Raw genomic sequence first — 23,866 nt, forward strand, 5'->3', positions numbered from 1 at the left:
GGTTCTCGTTCTTAGTAGCCTATTTAGGCTGGCAAGATTGTTTCCACAACACTTTACAGAAGACTTCTTCAATCCTCTTTCGTAAGCTGATCAGCCATAGTCAGGGCACTAGCCTATAGCACCATATTATATTAATGTATTTGACTTGTAATTTAGAGAACAAGAAGAATATCCTGATTTGAAGTCTAAACTGTCCCCCGTGGCACTGCACAGCTGATAACCGCGAACGAGAAAGATGTGTATATCAAATAGTTTACAAAATGAAGCCAGCTGTGTTTCCCTACATACTGTGGCTTCCTGACATGCATCATTAAACCTTATTAGCTACTTCCTTTTACAAAGATTCTTGTAGTCTTGAACATTGCATATTAACATTTTCTGCCCCTCCAACTGGAAATTATTTGCTTTATTGTAGAGTGTCAACTTGCTCTAGTTTCTGATGCGTTCTAATTGGTACTTTGGAGTATAATCATCGTGTGATACCATGCCATGCATTTCTTTATTTGGAAATTAATACAGACCTTTTCACTTTATCTGTCAATCTGAGCAACTTTTCACACAATTCTCAACTCTTGGGATTGCTTACAAGCCATTAAGTATGAAATGGCTCATAAAGTGTCTCTGAAGATGTAAAGTAACACAAAAATTTTCGATGGTTTAAAATAATGTTGCATTTTGCCAAGATACCAGTAATAAACCTCTTAGACAGTTTTAATAATAAAAGGGTGATTATGCAAGATGAAAAGTTTATTTAACCATATTACCTTTATCATTTAAAATGCTCAGCAAATCTGCCAAAGTTCATTTTCCTTACAAAAGAATACAAATCCTAACAACCATGGATTTTTGAAAACGATGTAATTCAAAGTTAGCTATTAGACTGCTATAACTATCCTTCATTCTTTTTTCTCTTTCTTTGCTATTCTATGTCTGCAATTCTGCTATTCTGCCTTAAAAATTAAAACATTTACCTATTATTAGCTTCTGGTTAATAGCTAGTTAAGCAGATGTGTGGGCGGAACAGAAAATGTACAGAACCTAGTGACTTTGTTCACGATGATAGTAATTCTGAGGTGTTTCAGACATTGGTCAGCATTTTATATATCCTCATGTTTTTAATATAAATAGGTGAATATGCATTTAATTGCAAAGGGAATTAAATAGAATACTGATTGTAGTTCTGATCAGCAAATATTTTAGTCACACGTCTTGTCAAGACAGCTAATGGCTCTTGATTTAAAAATAGTGTTGAGTAGTTTTACATAGTGGTAGGTGCCAGATATCTGGAGAATGGGATGGAGGGAGATCTTCCAGTGGCTTATAAATCCCCACGTATTTACACAATAAGCCAAGAAACGCAGAAGGAGAGAGTGACATGTTACTTGACAGTGACAGCCTTGTGTCCTTGACTAGGTCCTGTAACATCTCTTCTGTGCTGATTCTGATATAGCTGTATGTAGGTTATCAAGGTGGTGGAAACATGCTGAAGTCAGCTGGACCACAGTTGAGCAGTTAAGCATTAAGGAATTTTCCTGATCATTGTCATTTTGTGGTGGTTTCTAAGATACTGTTAGAAGAACAATTAGCAACTTCAAATGCTATGTTTAGTGTTTCAAGTAGCCTTAATGAAACCACTTTCTGGAATCTATTACATAAAAATATTTTTCACTGATACTGTTTAGTAAATTCCCTTGCACAAACCATTAAATATGTTATACTTGTTGGCATGCCAAAGAAAGAATTCAGATGCCAACATTTTGAAATTAATTACTGAAGAAATTTCTCACTTTACTGTAGAAACTAATCTGTATCATTACCTCTTATAAAGATAATCTAGGTTGGAAATTAAAGTTTTAATTATAAAATTAGTGATCTTGTTTACTAATAATCATTTAACCATTCTCTTTTCTAAAATTTTATAACAGAAATAAGCAGGTGGAAAGTAGTCTTCTCCCCCCACCCCGCCCCCTCTATTCTCCACAGTTTCTTTAAAAACACAGTTTTCATGGCCATGTTCCAGGCAGGCTCCATGGAAGGAGGGCTAGGCTGGTGCCTGTCTGCTGGGCCACCCCCCTGCCCTCCTGTGCACCGACATTTGCAAGGACTCACTTTGCCTGTGAAAAGGAATGGTCCCATCTATTTTTCTCTTCTGAATCCCAGCCTTTTCCCACCATCTATGGCCCAACGTTTCCAAGCTACTTACTGGAATAATTTCTTCAATATCTCACATTCTGAACACTAGAAATGCATCAACTAATTTTTTTTAAGCTCCTTGAAAAGAGTTCAAAGCTTTTTGAAGGAAAGACAGACCTTGTGCTTGGGAATTTCGGAATACTGTGACATTAGAAGCCCTGACCACATAGTTAGTAATTTTCTTCATGAGTTTTTAATAGAATCTGATGACATTTTAGTACTATGCAAGATTTTTTGTTCAACAGTATATTTTGTAAATTATACTTTAATGAATATTTAAAAGTATATTTTAAGAGTGTTTCTACCCTACCCTGAGATATTTAAAATAAAGACTTGCTACATTCAGGGTAAAATAAAAAGGCAGATACCTCCCAGAAGAAAGATTTCTAAGGAGCATAGTCTCTTCAGTGTGTACTATTAGAAACAGACTGAGAAAATGAAAGGAGATGAGTGCTCTGTATTTTAAATCATTTTAAAGAAAGCCATGGTCTTCCCTTTCTTACCATGTCTCTTAAAGTTTTATGACTCCTAGTAAGAGACTTTCTTTTACAATATCAGTACCACTTACAGTTATTATTAGAATAGAATCTATTTTATATGCCTTGGGGCAAGAAGTATTTGAGTGTGTGCCTTGTAAAGAAGCATGAAGCAGTCAGAACTCCTGGGCTCCTGGGGACCCTGAGGTCCAGTGACCTCCCACCCCCCACTGGCAGGATCTGCTCTTCTTGGAGTTCCTGCAGAGCTTGCTGGCTTGTTTGTAAAATACAATGAGAGCTTTATAACCCCCCTAAAGTCCTGGGTATTGTGTGTTTAGATAGTAAGGGTTAGAGAATAGGTTCATGCTCTTTGTAAAATATTTGTTAAAATAAATATAAAATTACCCAAATAAACTGTGTATTAGACTGAAAACCAAATGCCACTTCTATGAATGATGTTGCATGTTGAGGTTTCTGGTGTTAGTGGGTAGCTTACGTTATTGAAGGAATTATTTTAAATTGGTGGCTGGTCTTGGCAAAACCATTTAAAATTGATGCCTTCCTACATTAAGACAAAAAAAAAAACAATAAATGTATTCAGGATCTTGAAATCATTAAGGAAGCTGTTGTTACAATGTTATCAACTTAGTTTTTAGCTCTGAATCTTCGAAAAGCCTTAGGAGGGCACCACCCTACTGACTGAGGAGGGCACCACCCTACTGACTGAGGAGGGTACCACCCTACTGACTGTGTGGAGGGCACCACCCTACTGACTGTGGAGGGCACCACCCTACTGACTGTGGGGAAGGCACCACCCTACTGACTGTGCGGAAGGCACCACCCTACTGACTGTGCGGAGGGCACCACCCTACTGACTGAGGAGGGTACCACCCTACTGACTGTGCGGAGGGCACCACCCTACTGACTGTGGAGGGCACCACCCTACTGACTGTGGGGAGGGCACCACCCTACTGACTGTGGGGAAGGCACCACCCTACTGACTGTGCGGAAGGCACCACCCTACTGACTGTGCGGAGGGCACCACCCTACTGACTGGAGGGCACCGCCCTCCTGACTGCGGAGGGCACCGCCCTACTGACTGTGAGGAGGACACCGCCCTACTGACCCTCCTGACTGAGGAGGGCACCACCCTACTGACTGTGTGGAGGGCACCACCCTACTGACTGAGGAGGGTACCACCCTACTGACTTGAGGAGGACACCACCCTACTGACTGTGCAGAGGGTACCACCCTACTGACTGAGGAGGTTACCACCCTACTGACTGAGGAGGGTACCACCCTACTGACTGTGCAGAGGGCGCCACCCTACTGACTGAGGAGGGTACCACCCTACTGACTGTGTGGAGGGCGCCACCCTACTGAGGAGGGTACCACCCTACTGACTGTGTGGAGGGCACCCACCACCCTACTGACTGTGGAGGGTACCACCCTACTGACTGTGCGGAGGGCGCCACCCTACTGACTGAGGAGGGTGCCACCCTACTGACTGTGTGGAGCGCACCCACCACCCTACTGACTGAGGAGGGCACCACCCTACTGACTGTGCACAGCATTTCTGAGGTCCTGTCTTGAAATTAGGGCTTCTTATGAGATGCCAGATTTTTGTTCAGGGCCCCCTTCCTACCCCCCATAATCCAGGATGTTCAAGTATGTAGATTCTGGCCAGCATTCTGCGTGACAAAACATATATTTAGGGTAACGCTTTTTGTCAGAAATAAATACGTGAGTGAGTGTATGTGATGTGCTGGACTGGTTGGGTTAGAAATGGCCGGCGCTTTCGGGAGAGCGGGCCTGCAGGGATCAGGACGCGCGCCGGCCTCGCGCTCCCCCTGCTGGCCGCGCCCCGCACTCCCCGCGCTCCCTGGCTTCCCCTCCCAGCCGCCAATGGGAGGTGTGAGTACGACTCTGAGACAGGTGACTCTGAGACAGACGTGAGCACCGCAGCGGTGGTCGGCAGTGTAGTGTTGGAATGAGAGTGACTCCTACACTTCAGCCTCCTCCTCCTCCTGATTTTCAGTTAAACAATGTGGTGATTGTAAAATAAGATTAGGAATAATGTACGTTAGAAAATGTATAGGCTTATCTTAATATTCAGTGCTGGATTTTTAACGTAATTTCTATATGTAGAGCAAAAATTAAATTTCCAAATGGTTTCTGGATCATTTTGCATGTTATCACATGCTTATTTTTGTTTTAAATATGGCTTTGATGTATCACAAGTTGAGAACATTTGAAAGAATTTGTAATACTAAAAATAAAAGTTTTAACTTACTACTTACCTTCCAGCCACAGTGTTGCTTTGCATTTGCTGACTTTTCATATATTGATTTACTTTGTGAAGGTTCTAATATATCAGTAAAGGCTGTCATACACTAACAGATGGAATCAAGTTGTCTTGTATGAACATAGAAAGTCAGCATGAGTTTTGTAAGGGCAAGCATGAGATGTGTATATGTGTATACATGTGTTCAGAGATGATGCTACTTTCTGACATTATGGACAATTATAAAAAATTCTGGTGAGTGGATACGTGTCCTAGGAAATGCTAGAGCCAGTATCGAAATTTCTCAAGCGATCTAGAAGTCCAGCAGTTTGAGAAGATAACCTCATTCTGCACTCATGAAGCCCCCTTCAAACTTAGCAGGTAATATGCTTGCAAATTTTAGTAACAATTTTATCCTTAAAAACATGTTTATATAGGTCGGCGGACAGAGTGACAATATGCATTGTCTGTAACATCAAAAGTTGGGTAGCTCCAGTTTGTGTAAACTAGGTGTGAGGGTTTACTTTGAACTCCCTTGTCTCTTAATTATGTGTCATATGTTGGTTTCAAAAGTGGTTTTGCTTCCCTGTTTAGTAGCTGATTCTTGCATTAATACTTTTCTTACTTGTACAAAAAATATAGTACTTTTTTATGTTAAATGTTCAAGGGAAAACATTCTATATAATAACTATATAGCAAGCCAGGGAAAGAGCTTAAATTCTGAGTATAGAATAGGCAAAATGTTAAATTTCTTGGTAGGCAAACATGTAGGTTATGAAATAATTCTTTCAGAATAGACTTTAAATTGTCTATTGTATAAATACAGGTTTTGATTTTTAAGAACTAAGGTGATAAATTGTAACATTAAGAATTGTTGTGCTGATACTTGTTTAGGGAATTCTTAAAGCACAGATTATTGAGCCAACAGACTATAATGGCCAAAAGAAACCCTTCTTATTTCGCAGATCACTGAGACGATAAACGATAATGGCTCAGACACATCTATAGTGTGCGGTCAGCCTGCATGTACTACACATGCTTAAGGCTTAGTAGTTCATATCCAAAAAAGAATAATAAACTTTAGAAGGAAAAAGACTATGTAGCATCACTTTTTAAAAACTAATACTTTTAATTTAAACTTCGTAATGGAAAAAGTTGTTGCTCTAAAATTTAGTACTTAGATTTAGTGCATGAGTTTCATTTATTTGAAATGCAGAAACACAAATGAAAGTCTGAAAATTACTTATTTTTTTCTTGTCTCTTAAGATTCTACTAGCAGTGGAAAATATAGAGCTTATTTGTTTCAAAGATACTTAAAAGAATATGCTTTTTATAGGGATTTCAGTTAGGTTAATGCATAGCCCTATATCAATTTTGTAGTCAGGGTCCAAATTCGAAATGAAGAACTGATCCACAAATAGTTCAGCTAATGAAAGACAAGCAGTGTTAACAGTTGTGTTTTTCCGTACGTAGTCAGCCATGTACAAAACTGTTCTTCTCTGCCCGTGCAGAGTAGCATGAATGAATTAGGTGTCAGAGTCGGGGCTTTTCAAATTGTCCTATATTCACAGGGAAACTACAGGACAAACCAAAATAATTTGGTGTTCTACAAGAGTTTAAATTGGCTATTTGAAGTTTTGCATTTTACTATTCTAAACTACTTCTGTGTAAGGGGTAAGTACGCGTGAGTTTTAAAAGATGGGTGAGAGTGTTTGGATGCCGACATCCTGTTCACCCGGGGTGACATCATCAGCAGTAAGTGTTGCACGGGCACTTTGTTGAATCATGGATAGGGCCTGAGACTTTACGGCATTCAACGTCTGCTCCAATTTGCCGTGTACATTGATTGCTTAGGAACTTAGTAGCATAATGTGAGTTTTAACTTTGAGATGGATTGAAGTGTTGCTGTGTCATGGAGATAAGGTCCGATTCTCACTCGTCCGAGCATTCATTAAAAAAAAAAAGCCTGATCTTTTCTTGATTAAGCAGGAGAATACCGTATTTACCCTTTATTGTTGGTATAAACCATTATTTTACTGAGAACCATTAGCTGTTTAAAACTTGGTACATAAATTAAAGAGGAGCTAAATGGATTTGTGATCGTTGCCATTAGTAGCATTTTAGATTATACAGGCAATTATTGTGTTCATTATCCTAGAACAGCCCCTTTGCAGAATCATTGTGGTTGTCTTAGACATTATGCACAAATTTTCCCTTGGAGATTAAAATTTCCAGTAGCGTATTTAATTTTGGTATCACAGTTGTTTCAAATAAAACAAATATTATGACAAGTAGAAGAAAATTTGCTTTACTAATATAGGAGATGACAATGAATGTTGAAAATAACTTCTAAGTGTATTTACGTTACCTTTTCTTAAATAGTCGTAATTACTTCAAGTGATTAATATATTTTATGGGTGAAAAGTTTACAGTCATGGCAAAAGTTATCTGGTCTGTCCAGGTATTTAAGACATTTTTTAAAGAAGGAAGAGATCCACATCAAAACTAAAGTTACCACCTTCTTTGTAGAATCTGTAACTTTATAAGTTAACTGGTTTTTATTTTAAATAGCTTATAAGAGTTCAGATTGTATTTTAGATGAGTTGAAGAAAAGCATGTTTCAGAGAAATTGAATATTAAAAGATTATTAATTGAAGTGGGTTAAAAAAACGCAAGTGTTGAAATGTGTCTTCTGTTTTGTTAGAATTGAAAAAATAAAATAAAAGCAACCTACAAGCTTTACACTATATACTGTAGTTTGCTTACAAGTTATATTCCAGGAACAACAGTCATAGTTTAGAACAGGCCACCTGCAAGGCACAGCCCATTCTTGAAAAGTTGTATTTTATTCCACTAAATGTTTTCTTGCTCTTCTTTAAGTTTAAAGGGGTTGGGAGAAGACAACATATACTTGGCTTCAAAGTGATTACATTCCCTAGTCAAGCATCTGACCACATCTGTCTTCATCAATGAGAAAGGTACTAATGCTTTGATGATCTGCATATCGGTGTGCAGTGGGCTGCTTCGAATGTTTCCATCCAATACGTGGCATTTTTTGAAAGGAAACTTTGTATTCATTTCTGAGTGTTTTTGTCCTGGCTTTTACAGTTCATCACTGCTATGTTGCAGAGGAAAGTGTGAGGTGGTGGTTATGCATTTTGCAAGACAGTGATTCTTTATTTTATTACAAAAAAAGACCAACTCTGGAAGGCCAGATTAAATCATTCCTTTCACTTTTTAATGGGATTTGGATGAATAGAGTAAAATATGCACTTTGCATTCATTGATAGCATCTTTAGGTTGAGGTAATTGAGTCTTTTTTCCCTGACTGAATGAATAATGACTTCATCTGATCCTCAGTGAGGCCTGAAACTTAGACCGCCTTTGTCACAGCAAAAGGATCTGGGCTTTGAAACATGCTCTACTTCCCTGGCTTAATTTTTCTTCATTTTAATCCAAAAACCTATTTTTCTTAATAATTCAAGCATAAACTATGTAGTAGTTGAAGTAGCGGAAATTGCACGATATTTGTCCTGGTTGTGCTGCTTTTTAAATAGAGCTGATAAATCAGCCGCTGTGGTCTTCAGCTGCCCCATTCTCAAGGGAAGGCACAGCCCATACCCGCAGCAGCGTTGGGAACTTCAGAACTGGTTGAGTATCGCTCCCTTTCAGACCATTTGTGATCTGGGGGAGCGGCGCTGTTACTGGTCCTGTGGCTGACCCAGAGAAGAGAAAGCCCCGTGCTGGAGCTCCGAGATGTTGCTGTGGATGTTTTACTTGGCTAGAACAGCATCTGCTGCTGTGAATTAGAGGGCAGTGTGCTTTCTTGGGAGAATATAGAGCTGGGAATGTGCAGTCTTTGAAGAGTTTCTATTGAAAATGAGCTGCTGTCTGTGTTGCTGTGTTGCAACATGGAGAAGAGTTTTTGTGGCAGACCAAGTGTCTCATTAATTGTTACATTAGAATCGAGTTGCTATTTCATATAAAACTGACACTTTGTGTTTAAAGTGTCCTCAGTTAGGAGTCTTACACAGTGAAGTGGCCAGGTGAGCCCTGTGGCAGTGTGCGCAGGACAGAGCGCAGGAGGGGCCGCCTCACCCTGCTGAATGCGGCACCCCGTCTGTGTTGGTCATGGAACCCACACTCGGCACACAGTCCCATGCTTTGGGGTCCTTGTCATCGCTCCTCTTGTGCCTACACTGTTGTGAAAGGCCATGAAGTATTTATTAACCAATGGTAGTGCTGACTGTCGACCACAGGAAGTGATTTAAAACAGGCCTGGTTAGAAAAGAAAACTTACTATTTTATGATTCTGTTTTATAACATAGATCACTGGTGTTCATCTTATTTCTCCTACTAGATTAGCTGTTTCTTGCAGGTAAAATCGTATAGTTAGCTCATTTTCATAACCTTAGAGTTTAGCACAAAATGTAGTAGACATTTAAATTTATTTGTTTAATTAGTTGAGTTTTCTTCGCAGCTGCACTTAATGGACTTTCTGACAAAGTTTTATTTTTGCTTGATAATTGCAGGTTCTGATGATCTCATGAGAGTTTGTGGAAAATATTAATCAAAACCAGATATAAACTAAATATATGAGTTGTGGGAAAAGGCTAGCTTTCTATTGGGCAAAGTTACAGATTTTTCAAAAGGCCCTACAAAGTAAACCAAGTTATTTATTAGCTCAGTAATTCTCAAACTTTTTATTTTTTTAATCAGGTTTTTTGCAATCATGTTTTCTTCGTGTACTCCTTTTCAAAAGTTGTTCCAGATTCAGGAGAAATTGCGATGGCAGATAGATAACTAACCCGATAGAATTTAGTCTTCTGTTAATGTCACATAGATCAGAAATCAGTAGGTAAGTTAAGTACATGCTGTTCCCTGACCTAGTGATGCCGAAGGCAGTGGCCTCTCACCCTGGCACCTCTGCCCTGTGGGCACCACCACTTACAGATGAGGAAAACGAGGTTTAACAAAGAGTTTAAGGGTGTTCCTCAAGTCACACATTTAGTAAACAGAGAAAGTGGATTCCAATCCAAGTGTGTAATAAGAGCAGTAGCAGTGCGCATGGGGGGCGTACTGCCCAGTAGGAACCGTGGCCACTGTGCTGTGCGCTCCTTCTTTGCATCCCCTGGGGGCTGTAAGGAAAACATCCCAGAATCCCTATTTTACAGATAAGAAAACCAAAGCCCAGCTTGCCCAAGGTTATGCTGCTAAGTGGCAGAGTCAGCATCTAAATTAACCTAAATCCAGAGTCCCGAGGAATCCTAGTTGCTGTGCTGTGTCACTTCTCCCACCCTTCCTGCAGTGCTGAGTTCCCTCTCATCCCCTAGCCCTACTCACTGGACTGCCTTGTGGTCTTTCAGGGCTGAAAGCAAGCAAGGAGAAACAGTCCATAGCGATTGCTAGAGCTCGAAATTGAAGCTACATGCTTCAAAAGAGCTGTATTCTCTTAACTTGTGCAGTGAGAGCTGCTTGGGTTGCTAGTTCTCTCTGTTTCCAAGATCCTATACAGAATGCAGCCAAAAAACTGAACTGATTCTTACTGACATAATTTGCACTCACATTTTGCTCAGCTGGTAAACGATCCATAGAATGGACTTGCGTGTAGTGTGCCTTACTGGGAGAACATACAATGTAGGATCTGTGCAAATTAAAAAGGTTTTATTAACTATCTATTGCTTTTTTTTTTTTTTTTTTCTTGCTGTAAGACAAGTTCTTTCAGAGAGACTGCTGGTAGATCAGAAAGACATACATACTGTCCTGTTCTTGGGAACTCTCCATCTTGAGTAGAATCCTCATGGGGGATGTGCAGAGGCACCCACACGGATAACAGAGGCATGGCCATGGCGTAGCACGTGCAAGGAAGACCCGCTCGCGCCCTCAGAAGTCTCTGTTCCCAGGCTGGGCCCTCAGAACTCTTGTGTTCCTGTACCGCGCCCCGAGCAAGCTTCCAGTGCCCTTCTCTAGGCTTGCGTTTCACTTTGCCTGAGCCAGTGACCAGCACGCCACCCGTCCAGAGGCCATGTCTGAGTTCATTGCGGCTGTGTGCTCTGGCCTCGTGTTTTGTCAGTAGACCCTTTCTGGAAATGCTCTGGGGATCATGACTCATTTCTAGAAATTCTGCCTGAATTGTCTTATTTCATTAAGGCTAATACCAAAAAATTTTAAAGTTTTTTTTTACGTCATCATTACCATGCATTCTGATTTATAATATTAGGGACATTGTGGTTAGCTTGTTCATGTATTATGTGTTTTTCTTTCAGGTCGGTTTGTTGGACCTTGAACTCAATCGGCTGACGAAAGCGCTATTTTTGGCTTTAGTTGCTCTTTCCATTGTTATGGTAACCTTACAAGGATATGTGGGTCCATGGTACCGCAATCTTTTTCGGTTCCTTCTCCTCTTTTCTTACATCATTCCCATAAGGTACGTTTAAAAACAAAAATAAAACAAGTGTCTGGTTTCATTGAGTATGATTTTATTGAAATTTATCTTTCTCAGTATGAAAGAAATTATCCAAACAAAGCTAGAGAAGTAGGAGCCAGAAGTTCTGAGGAATCTTGAGGAATTCTTCTGTGGAAACGTTGTTGGGAGAGACGTCATCAGTGCCAGTAGAATGATCTAGAGGTGCCATACTTTCCTGATAGTGAATGTGTTGATGGTGTCTTCTTCAACAATCAGAAGATATTTCCTGATGAAACATAAACCAGAATTTCACAAAATTAGTTTTGTTTTTTGCTGATAGACTTTTAAACATCCAGTGCCCTTTGATCTGTGTGGAATCACTGGCATTTTAAAGTTCTATTTAATATATCTAATATCTGTCAAGTTAGATAAAATATTAAGGCTATGTTTTGGTATGGACTATCATTTCAGAATGTTAACCTATAACTACAGATTGGGGTATAAATAGTTGATATTAGATGCCTATTTAATGTAAAGACTAATATTTTACCATATAAACATAAATCCATTTTAAACTATTTTCTAAAATATTTTAAGAAAGATATTCTTAATATATATGATTTAAAATTTTCATAGGAATGAGCAGCTGAAACCTAATGATGGATAAAGTATGAATCTAGAATATCTGCGTTTTGTAACAGAGAATGGACTAAAGCGGTATAGAATGTTTAGGCTCAAGAATGTAGCCACTTTGAAGAGAAAGATATCTCTATTTCTAAACCAGCTTTCTCCAAAATTTGCTCTAAAAGGTGATGTCTCTTCCGTTTACTTACGTCATAAAGTCAGAGCTATAATCTGTTCTTGGGATGTGTACACACTGCACTGCCCTCACAGACAGTCACCAGGAATGAATCCAGTTACTCTCACGCAGTCTGTTCAAGAGGTAGGAAATCAGCCTCCTTTCTGCCCGTCACAGCACAGATTCCTGTGGATGCTGCCTTCCATGGTGTTGCTGGTTCACGGGTGGCCAGGCCTGTGCAGAGAGCACGCAGCAAACAGCAGCTTCTCACTGCGGCTGTGTGACTTGCTGCTAACTTAGACTTTCTGCACTCCATAAAGCTGACTGCAGAGATGGCTGTTCCAGCCTGGCTTGTGGATTAAACCTAATAAGGCCCAGCTTCCCCCGTCTCCTCTCCCACCACACTGCAGCTATCCCCATGTGCCAGCTGCTTCCCACCCTAGCTGTATCCTCTGCTTCGGTGCTCCTCTACCTCATCATTCTGTGGCTGGGCTTGTCTTGTCACTCGGCTCTTACCCTAAATACCTTTCCTCAGAGAGGCTGCCTTTGTCTGCTCAGTATAGACCAAGAAACAGCCAGCCACTTGCTATCACAGCAGCCTATTGAATTCTGTGTAGATCTCTATGACATTCATCTTGTTTGTTGCCTGTTTCTCTCTTCTCACTAAGCCCTGTGAGAATAGAGGCCTTGTGTTTCCCATTTGTTGTTGTGTCCTAGTTAGGACCTAGAACGGAGCACGCTTGGGATGTGGTAGGGCCTCTGTAAGTATTTGTTGAATGGACCCATTACAAAGGCCCTGTCCTGCTCAGAGGACCCAAGCACAGATTATCACAGTTCTTGTGCCAGCACGTATTGAGTGCTACAAGTGGACTCTGGAGATATAATCTTTGTCCTGAAAATACCCCCTGCCCATTGGCTAAGTGGCAATAAACAAAGTATAACCAGAAAGTAACCTGCCTTTTTTATCTTACTGTCATGCCAGAATTTACTTATTCAGATGTGATGGTCCTTCAGGTAGTTCTCATTTGTTGTTCAGCCTAAATACTTACTTTGATCCCAGGCTTTTCACACATTGCATCTTCTCTCCACCAGCTTCCTCCATTTGATGCCACCCACTCCCCAAGAGTCTCCTTTGTCTCCAAACACATGAATGAACCCTAATCTCCATTTTTGTATTGTCCAGTGTCGTGTGAGAAGATAGGTTAGCCATCAGGTGAAGGAGGAAATAAGACATTTATCCTGCTTTTCTTAGTTTCTGCCAGTCTCAGGCAAAGCAGGCTGCAGTGACTGACTCAGATGGAGGAGCTGCTTCTGCTCGTAGAGCTGCAGTGAGCCCCTCCTGACACTGCAGCCTTGCTCACTCAAAGACCTTCTGACGAATGGGAGTCGAGTCTGTGGTTCTCAGTAGCTCCACGTAAGGCACATAGAGGGGCACATATGCATGTTTGTGCCAGCTTGAGAACCTGTCTCAAGGGTGGCATATTTTTCTCCAATGGAGCAAATGTATTCCAACTCCCAAAATATGTTGTTAGACACTTCTGAGATACCGCCTTTTGGGTTATATTAGGTTATGCATTCATTTTTATCAGAGCTTCATGACCCAGAATGTGTTTGGGATTCTTCTCCTGCAAGTTGCTTCCAGAGCCTCATAGCATGTTGTTTTCGTTACCACTTGCTTTGTGGATTGGTACATGGTCATTTTATAAATATTCCTTGTGTGCTTTAAAAAAATATATTTTTACATGAAATTACTCTATAAATATCCATTAGATTTATCTTCTTTAATTTTTAATATCCTGTATGTGCTTTACTGTCTTTTTTAAAAAAAAAAACTCCTTAACTTTTTAGTTACTGAGAGTGTGCAAATCTGTCACCATAATAATGAATTTGTCCATTTTCCCATGCCATTTTGTGAATTCTAGCTTTATATATATATATAGTGAGGTATGTTATTAGTTGCTTACAGGTTTAGAATAGCTCTTATTATTCTGGTGAATGAAAATCTCTTATAAACAGCATTAGCTAGGTGGCAGTGGTGTTTTCTTAAATCCCATGCTACCATTTTACACTTATTGTGATTAATACTTTATTTGCATTAATTTATGCCACCTTATTTTTGCTGTTTGTTTTACTTCTGTATTTAGTTTTCTTTCTTGCAACCTTTGGAGTTTTTTAAATTCCATTTTTTCTTTTAACTTGAAGTGATAACCTGTATTTCTATTATTGTGGTTTCCATAGAAATTTTACATATTTAATATATAATATTTAGTATAAAGTTTAAAGTTAAGCTTTATCTTTACTCTCCTCTCAATCAATGCTAAGACCTTAAAATATTTTAAGTCAGCTCATCTTCCCTCTCCCATCCACTTACATGCTTTATCTAATCGACATTTGCTTTCATTTTGCTGTCCTATTTGGTTTATACTCAGTGTTTGCACTAGACCTCCGGGCCACAGCCTTCATGGCATTACTGCAGTAGTCAAAGGGTGCTTCTAGCGAATCATCCTACATATTCTTGATCAGTCTTTTTTCAAAAAGGATAAGGGCTTTTAGCAGGGTGTATTTCATTTACAGAAGAATAACCTTAATGATTATGTTTGAAGTAAGACTTGGAAAATACAGTGCATATTATTCACATTCAATCCCATTGCTTTTTATTTTGGCCGGGCGCGGTGGCTCACGCCTGTAATCCTAGCACTTTCAGAGGCTGAGGCAGGTGGATCACCTGAGGTCAGGGGTTTGGGACTAGCCTGGCCATCATGGTGGAACCCCGTCTCTACTAAAAATACAAAAATTAGCCGAGTGTGATGGCATGCACCTGTAATCCCACCTGCTTGAGAGGCTGAGGCAGGAGAATCGCTTGAACCCAGGAGGCAGAGGTTGCAGTGAGCTGAGACTGTGCCACTGCACTCCAGCCTGGGCAGGCAAAAGAACAAAACCATCTCAAAAAAAGAAAGAAACAATACAAGGCAGCAAGGTAAGTGTTGTGGTCAGTAAATAGTCAAAGCTGATGCACCGGCCCCTGCTGACACAGAGCAAATGGGCAGGACATCCAGTGCCCTTGGCCTCTTCGTAATTGGAGGAGATAGGCGTAAGCATTTAAACGAAACAGTTACATAGTGGTAAACACCATTAGTAAAGTCAAACCGGGCACTGGAACAGAGAGAACCTTGCAGGGCTTCAGAGCAATGTGGGGCTTCCCTGGCCTGGTGCTCATGAAGCGGCAGCCTGCATGGTGAGGCCACCGTGGAAGACCTGGGGAAAATGTCCTGGCAGAGAAAGCACATTGTCCCAGCACAGCAGAGACGGCCTGTGGCTGGCACACGTGCACTCCAGCTCAGCCTCCCCAGCCTCCAGCACAGGGCGCCTGCTCCCATCTCTGTCCAGCAAACACATCTTTTTCTAGGAATTCCTTTTTCTTCTTTGCTTTCATTAATTTGATTTTTCTTAATGTCAGTTGATTTCTTTTAGTTCTAGAATGTCACATGATGTTCCTTTCAAGACTGCTTCTCTTTCACCACGTAAAAGGCCTAATGAGAGCTTTGCTTCCTTTTGTATCTAGGGCACCTCTGTCTTTAACTGACAGCATTGAACAGTATTGAGACTTTTATTACATTTTAGTGAAATATTTTATTTATATGGACTGTCTCCAACCACTTCTTTCTTTAGTAAAATAATATAGAAAGATTTGACCTTTTTCCTTTATCCAGTTACCAAGAAAAATTAATTATAGTTATGAAAATTAGTTTATGTAATAAGCATTTTTTAACTAAAACTAATTTTTGTTTTCATACCTTAGTAATTATATGTATTTATAGTAAAACAAAATAGAAAATAGGGCAGGCTGATAGCTTGAGTCCAGGAGTTAGAGACCAGCATGGGCAACATGGTGAAACCTGGTCTCTCCAAAAAAAAGAAACAAAAACAAAAATTAACCGAGCATGGTGGCATGCACCTGTAGTCCTAGCTAGTTGGGAGGCTGAGGCAGGAGGATTGCTTTAGCCCAGGAGGTTGAGGCTGCAGTGAGCCAAGATCACGCCACTGCACTCCAGCCTGGGAAGCACAGCAAGAGCCTGTCTCGAAAGAAAAAAAAAATACCTAATAATAACAGAAGAGGATAAGTATTATCTGTAATCTTGCTATCTCCACTTAAATTCTGTCAAACCTTTCCAATGTGTTTATACAGACTTACAAATATGACTGCATATTTATATCTACATACAACACCCACACCCCAGGTTAAGTCTGTGTATCCTTTTCTAGTGTCTGCTTAGAAAATGAGGATGATAGCCGGCTTTCTGCAGGTCTCTCTTGCTCTAGTTTTTCAGTCAGCTGTTTTATGTTTAGCATGTTCAGTCATGCTTGGAGAGACTTACGAAGCAGAACTGTCACTTCCCCTCTGTTTAGCTCCAGAACATCTCACACCCACTTCAACACAAGGCTCTACCATGTTTCTGTCACTCAGCATGCAGGGTGCACGCAGGGGTGAGAACCATTGATGTCAAAAGCACAGGACACTGATTCGGGGAATTAAAGTTCACATTTGATTAAAGCCAAGTTTGTTTTCCTTTTGCAAAGTTTCCATAAAATATGAATAACGATACATTCTAGTATTTGCTAAATATGCTTTTGGATTGAATAAAGGGTAAGACTTCTAAAATATGTTTTGGTTTTGCACAGTATACAAATCTGAAAAGTAAAGTGCTTTTTTCTCTGTTGTCCTAACACTCTTAAAAGGCTTTTCAAATTTAAGAAAGTTAAGCTGTTTTATAAAAATTCCTCTGTATGAAGTAAAATATTTTGAGTTACTTGATACAATTTACATTGTAAATTTCAAAGGAAAATATTATAGTATTTAACTTTTACTTTTGTAATTCTAAAATTCATATATGTTTCCTAAATCCTGTGCATCTCATAAGAAAAGGAAAACTGATGATCAGAATTCTGTATTCATTTAAAGTTCTCTGAGGTCAGGGACTTGCAGTTACTTCCCTCTTTATTAACTCTTTCGTCCCTATGCTTTGAAATGCTATATACCATTGTAGTTGATAATGCAAAAACTGTCCTTATCAGTGCTGGGTCAGAGTGTTTTTACTCCCACATGAGGCATATGTGGGTGTTAGAGGCAGAATGTTCTTTGACAAAGTGATAAAGGTGTTCCTTCTGAGAACACTGAAGAACCTCTTGTAAATACAGTGGCTTTGTTGAAAGCACTGAAGGTGAAGGGTGTTTGTGTGGCTTGGGAGACAGGGTTTCCTCTCATTTACCAAGAGTCTGGCCTCCAACCCAGTGAGCGTGGGGATGCTTGCCCGTGAGCTTCCAGAGCAGATGGACCAGGGACCCCAAGTGCTCTGTGCAGTCAGCACACACCCAGACAGAAGACCAGAAGTGTCAGGCAGCACAGGCACAGCAGCCATTGCTCCTGGATTTAGGAGAGAACTTTTCTGAAGGAAAACTTTTAGGAGCTTTATCAGGTTACTTTTCGGTTAGGTACCCTTTCTGTGACATTTTACAGGTTTTTGCTAATTTACCAAACATCTTCAGTAAGACCTCATTTTCCAGGTAGAATGCTTGGTGAAAAGAGTGTTTTCAACTTCTTTAGACCTAGATTTGATATTCAGGTATTGATGATTTGGAAAATTTGGAGCCTATCCAGGTCACATAAAATGCTAATATTGGGAGATTCACTGTTTGGAAAGCATTCACCAAGGATGTGTCCAGGTGGCGTTTTGCTCTTTGAAGAGATAGATAAGGGGCAGGTGTTAGTCCGTTCTCACACTGCTGTGAAGATACTATACTAGACTGGGTAATTGATAAACAGAGGAGGTTGAATTGACTCACAGTTCTGCATGGCTAAGGAGGCCTCAGGAAACTTGCAGTCATGGCGGAAGGGGAAGTAGTCACCTACACAAGGCAGCAGGAGGTGTGAGCATGTGAAGGAGGAACCATCCCACACTCATCAAACCATCAGAGGAACTATCACACGCTCACCAGACCATCAGAGGAACTGTCACACTCTCATCAAACCATCAGACCTCATGAGAACTCATTATCACAACACGGCAGCAGGAGAAGGTGTGAGCATGTGAAGGAGGAACCATCACACATTCATCAAACCATCAGATCTCACGAGAACTCATTATCATGACAAGGCAGTGGGAGAAAGTGTGAGCATGTGAAGGAGGACCCATCCCACACTCATCAAACCATCAGACCTCACGAGAACTCACTCATCACAACACGGCAGCAGGAGAAGGCGTGAGCATGTGAAGGAGGAATCATTCCACACTTATCAAACCATCAGAACTCATGAGAACTCACTCATTATCACGAGAACAGCATGGAGGAAACCACCCCCATGATCCAGTCACCTGTCTCCCTCTACACATGGGGAGTACAATTCGAGATGAGATTCAGGTGGGGACACAGAGCCAGACCATCTCAGGGGCTGACTAAAGGATCTACTCAGCAACTCTGCAGAAACCAGAAATAGAGATGGGTTATCCAAGAAGGATCTGTGTTGGAGTCTGTTTTCTAATAGTGGGGACTCTCAGGATATGCACAGGAGACCCATCATGTTTTATCAGCAGAAACTACCAGCTTGACCTAAAGGAACAGAGAGAGGATGAGATGAGAGAAGTCTGTTGGACTCCCAAAATCTTATAGGCAGGAAACAGCTTGATAGAGCTACTGGCTGCAAGCATGTGCTCCCTTTCAGAAAGAGGAAGAATGACCCCAAGGTCAAAATTGGCATGAGCAGTGCAGAGGCCATGGAGCTGTCGGCCTAAGGGCAGAGCACTGAGACACAGTTCTATTATTCTCAGCTCTCGAAACTTAACAGTTTGCCTTGCTGAATTTCAAACTTGCTTGGAATCAGTGATCTTGTATTCCTTCCAGTTTCTCCCATTTGGAACGGAAATATCTATTTATCCTTGTTCCACCACTGTATTTTGGGAGCAGATAGCTTGTTTTCTAGTTTCACAGGTCCACAGGTGGAGAGGAACTTAGGTCCCAGCATGGACCATGGCCAGTATCTCACCCATGCCAAATTTAGATGGTTTAGATGATGAGATCTGGAGCCTTTGAGCAGATGCTGTTTGGATGAAATTTTGGACTTAATGTTGATGCTGTAATAGGCTGAGACATTCGGGATATTGGGATGGGGTAAATGTATTCTGCATTTGGGACCAATGTAAATTTGCGAGTGCTAGAGGGTGGACTCCCATGCATGCAGTGATGGCCCCCAGAACATGTGCCCATATGAAATCTGTGAGTGGGACCTTACTTGAGAAAAGAGTCTTTGCAGATATAATTAAGATAATGATCTCTAAACGAGACCATCCTGAATTAGAGTAGGCCCTCATTGCAGTGAATGTCCTTGTAATCAAAGGAGTGGGAATATGCCAAGGAGAAGGTGAAGTGAAGACAGTGGCAGAAACTGGAATGATTCCTCCACGAGCCAGGGACTGTGAGCAGACCCAGAGCTGGAGAGAGGTGGAGCAGCCCACCTCCACCCTCCCCACCCCCGACCAGTCCAGGAGGAAACAGCTCTGCCCACACCTTCCAGATGGTGAGAAAATAAAATTCTGTTGCTTTAAGACATCTAGTGATGGCATCTTTAAGAAACCAGTACACCGCATAGAGTCATTTTTTTACAAAATGCTTCATCCCCTGCTCTTGGCAAGGTAGTGTCAGGAAGGGTGAGATGCTACAGTGCTCCATGGCTACTGTTTCGCTTGTAAGAAACAGTTCAGTTTCCCGATATTCAGGAGTGTTTCCTTTCTGCCTGTTGTTGCTCGAGTGTTGTGGGAGGATGTCTCCTTGTCCTGCTGAGTGTCCTGCTAAGCTCTCACTTTTTAATAGGCAGCTCAACCTTCTGCCTGCTGAACACTTGGTTGAGTGTGTAACAGTTCTTCGTTTGCTCAACATCCGAGTATGTGCTTTTGGGAAGGTGTTGTGATGGGCCATTCAGCTCAGTACATGTCCCATGCTGCTGTGTGTGAGGGTGCAGGGATGAATGGCGTGCACCCTCGGGGCCCTGCAGCTCAGTCCTCAGCATCTTCATCTGGACACCGTGCTCCCCTCCCTCCCTCCCTCCCCTTTCCTTGCTTTTTCTGTCCATAGAAGTAAAAATTATCTGAAACTTTGAGTTAATTCCTCCTCCTCTCCCCACAACCTAGCCCTCAACAAAAGCCAAAAACCAGTCCCTAAACGTTCAAGTTTGTTTAGAGTTTGTTTTTTTTTTTTTAATGTATTTTTCGTTAGGAAAAAAAATACTTTTCTATAATTGATGTTTATGTTAAGTTTTTAGTTACTGAGCATGGCTAATTCATGAACTCTCATCACTAGTTTTATCTAAAGTTTATATAAAAAGTTTTATATAAAGTTGAAATAAAACAGTTTTATTTTATACATGCAAACCTTATTGCCTCTAATTGTGGAAATAGTGCTGGGGAACAGAGAAGTCATTTGATAGAAAAAGGGCATAGTTTAGAAGTAATTTTGGCTAAAGAGCCCCTTTTTCTGGTTCACTTATTTGAACTCAGAAAATTCAGAAAAAAGAGGTTTCTAAGATTATTTGGGGAAACAATTTGAAACATTTCTATGATGAAGCATGTTTTCCAGATTTTAAGGTCAGTGGAGATGCTGTGACAGGAAACCTGGTTAATACTGCTTTTCTAATACCACAGTCTATCCCCTTTACGTGGTACATATGCCAGGGATTCCATACATGAACCCTGAGGGTCCAGCGTGGCTGCAAAAACCATCTAGCACTTAGCACCCGTATCTTCACGCAGTTTCAGAGTTAAGGTGCCATACACGCTTAAGATGTTTCCTTTTCTACTTTTTCTGTATAAATCTCTTATTAGTTATAGCATGAATTATGTGCCAGTTTTTATATTGGCTTAGAAAATATATTTTTGCACAATTCATTTCATTTCTTTTGAAATAATCACTGTCTTGGCTTTAAAAAAATTATAGTTAACAAATTTAATCTATCAAAAAAGTTATTACTTTTTGTTGCACAAGCTACTTCAGCAGCCTTTGAGCATTGTTTTATTTTGAAATGTGTGGGCTTTACAATTTTTATTTCATTTTTAATAGACAATTATATATATTTATGAGATAACAATGTAATGTTTTGGTATATGTATACATTATGGAATGCTGCTTTTATGGTTAACTTCTTGCTTTTCCTAAAGGTTTGCCACCTAAAAATTGCATATATAAATATATGCAGTCATCTCTTGGTACCCATGGGGGATTGGTTCCAGCACCCTCCATGGATACCAGAACCCGTGCATCCCCAGGTCCCATGGTGGGCCCTGCAAAACCTACCTGTAGGACAAGTGGACCCTCCATGTCTGCGGGGTTCGCCTCCCAGGAATACTGTGTTTTGAGGCATGTTTGGTTGCAAGTGCAGAGCCCTCAGATACGGAGGGTTGACTTGACTTACTAAAAAGAGTCCATATCTGAGAGGACTTGCACAGTTCAAACCTGTGTTGTTTGAGGGTCAGCTGTGAATTAGTTTTTCCTGTTTTGCTAGTTTCTATAATTGAAATCATACTGGATGTTTTCTTTTTGTCTTATTCCTTTTGTTTTACATGGCTGCGTACAGGAGGTTATGTTGTCCTCTTCTCGTTTCTTGCAGCTTGTCATTCTCTTGCGTGAGCACACTCCAGTGTATTCAGTGATCCTTTCCACTGTTTTGGGGTTTGGGTTGCTTCCAGTTTTTTTTACAGTGAGCAGCAGTGCTGCTATTAACATTCCATGAATGTGTACTCCACACATTAGCATCCTGGTATAAGATATCTAAGAGCAGGCCAGGTGCGGTGGCTCACACCTGTACTCCCAGCACTTTAGGAGGCCGAGGCGGGTGGATCACGAGGTCAGGAGATCGAGACCATCCTGGCTAACACGGTGAAACCCCGTCTCTACTAAAAAATACAAAAAATTAGCCGGGCGTGGTAGCGGGCGCCTGTAGTCCCAGCTACTTGGGAGGCTGAGGCAGGAGAATGGCGTCAACCCAGAAGGCGGAGGTTGCAGTGAGCCAAGATCGCGCCACTGCACTCCAGCCCGGGTGACAGTGCGAGACTCCGTCTCAAAAAAAAAAAAAAACGAAAAGGAAAAAAAAAGATATCTAGGAGCGGCACTACTTGGCTGTGTTATTTGCCAAATTTACCAGATAATGTTTAACTGTTTTTCAAAGTGGTTGTACCAATTTACCATTCCAAGATCAATGTGGAGGATAGTTCACATCCTCAGCAACACTTAGTATAAGTGGGCTTCTCATTGCAGTTTTAATGGTCATTTCCCAGATTGATGTGAGACTAAATAATAATGCCCATATATATTAGCTATTTAGATTTTCTCTTTTGTGAACTTTCTAAGTCTTTTGTCTGGTGTTCTGAGCAGCTTGCAGTTATTTATATATTTTAGATGCCAAGGCTTTCTCGGCTTATGTTTTGCTGGTATCTTTCTCAATCTGTAGTTTGACTTTTTGCTCACCCATTGGTGAAATTATGAAAAAACAGTTATTGATTTTACATGCCAAATATATGAGTTTTTTTTTGTTGGTTATCACTTTTTATGTTGTTTTAAAAATCCTTCCCTACTCCAAGGAGATGAAACTCTTCTCTTACATTGTCTTCTAGAAGCTTAACTGTTTTTCCTTTGACCACTATAAGTGTGTATTTTTTTTAATATATATGGTGTGAAGTACGGTTTTTAAATACCATATTTCTTCAAACCAATTGTCTCAGCACCAGTTATAGAAAAGACTTTTCCCAGTGATCTAGGGCCCCATCTGCCATGTACCAAGCATTTGTATACACATGGGCCTGTTTTGGTTACCTGTTCTGTTCCCTTGGACTGTTTTTGTATTCCCGCCAAATAACAAACTGTGTTTGTTAACAGACTTTTATAATAGTTCGATGTTTGATAGAACAAGTCTATCCTCATGTGCACGTTTGTGATATAGGCAGACTTGTGTCATGGGGGTTTGTTGTACAGATTATTTCATCACCCAGGTATTAACCTAGTACTCATTAATTATTTTTGCTGATACTCTCCCTCCTCCCACCCTCCAGCCTCTGATAGGCCCCACTGTGCGTTGTTCTCCTCTGTGTGTTCTCACATTTAGTGTGTTCTCACCATTTAGCTCCCAGTTTTAAATGAGGACGTGGTATTTGGTTTTCTGTTTCTGCGATAGTTTGCTAAGGGTAATGGCCTCCAGTGCCATCCATGTTCCTGCAAAGGACAAGAATCTCATTCTTCTTTATGGCTGTATAGTATTCCATGATGTAGGTGTACCACATTTTCTTTATCCAGTCTGTCATTGATGGGCGTTTAGGTTTATTCCATGTTGGTCAGGCTGGTGTCAAACTCCTGACCTCATGATCTGCCCGCCTCGGCCTCCCAAAGTTCTGGGATTACAAGCGTGAGCCACCACGCCTGGCCCAGTGTTGAGCTTTTTTTCATATGGTTGTTGGCCGCATGTTTGTCTTCTTTTGAAAAGTGTCTTTTTGTCCTTTGCCTACTTTTTAGTGGGGTTGTTAGTTTTTTTCTTGTAAATTTGTTTAAGTCCCTTTTAGATGCTGGATATTAAACCTTTGTCAGATCTGCAGTTTGCAAAAAAATTTTCTCCCACTCTGTAGGTTGTCTGTTCACTCTGCTGATAAGTTTCTTTTGATGTGCAGAGATTCTTC

At 40.7% G+C, this 23,866-nt stretch overlaps 1 protein-coding gene across 12 annotated transcripts in view; it reads left to right on the top strand.

The window, feature by feature from the left end:
• The window catches only part of ATP9B (ATPase phospholipid transporting 9B (putative)), a 305,109-nt gene that overhangs the window by 168,810 nt on the left and 112,433 nt on the right, over positions 1 to 23,866 (top strand). For all 12 annotated transcript variants that reach the window (XM_009252491.4, XM_002828331.6, XM_054538120.2 and 9 more), the window contains one exon: positions 11,220 to 11,380. In XM_009252491.4, the coding sequence (XP_009250766.2) occupies positions 11,220 to 11,380 (161 nt within the window). The remainder of the gene's footprint in view (positions 1 to 11,219; positions 11,381 to 23,866) is intronic.

Source organism: Pongo abelii, chromosome 17, assembly GCF_028885655.2.
Source record: "Pongo abelii isolate AG06213 chromosome 17, NHGRI_mPonAbe1-v2.0_pri, whole genome shotgun sequence".
NCBI lineage: Eukaryota > Metazoa > Chordata > Mammalia > Primates > Hominidae > Pongo > Pongo abelii.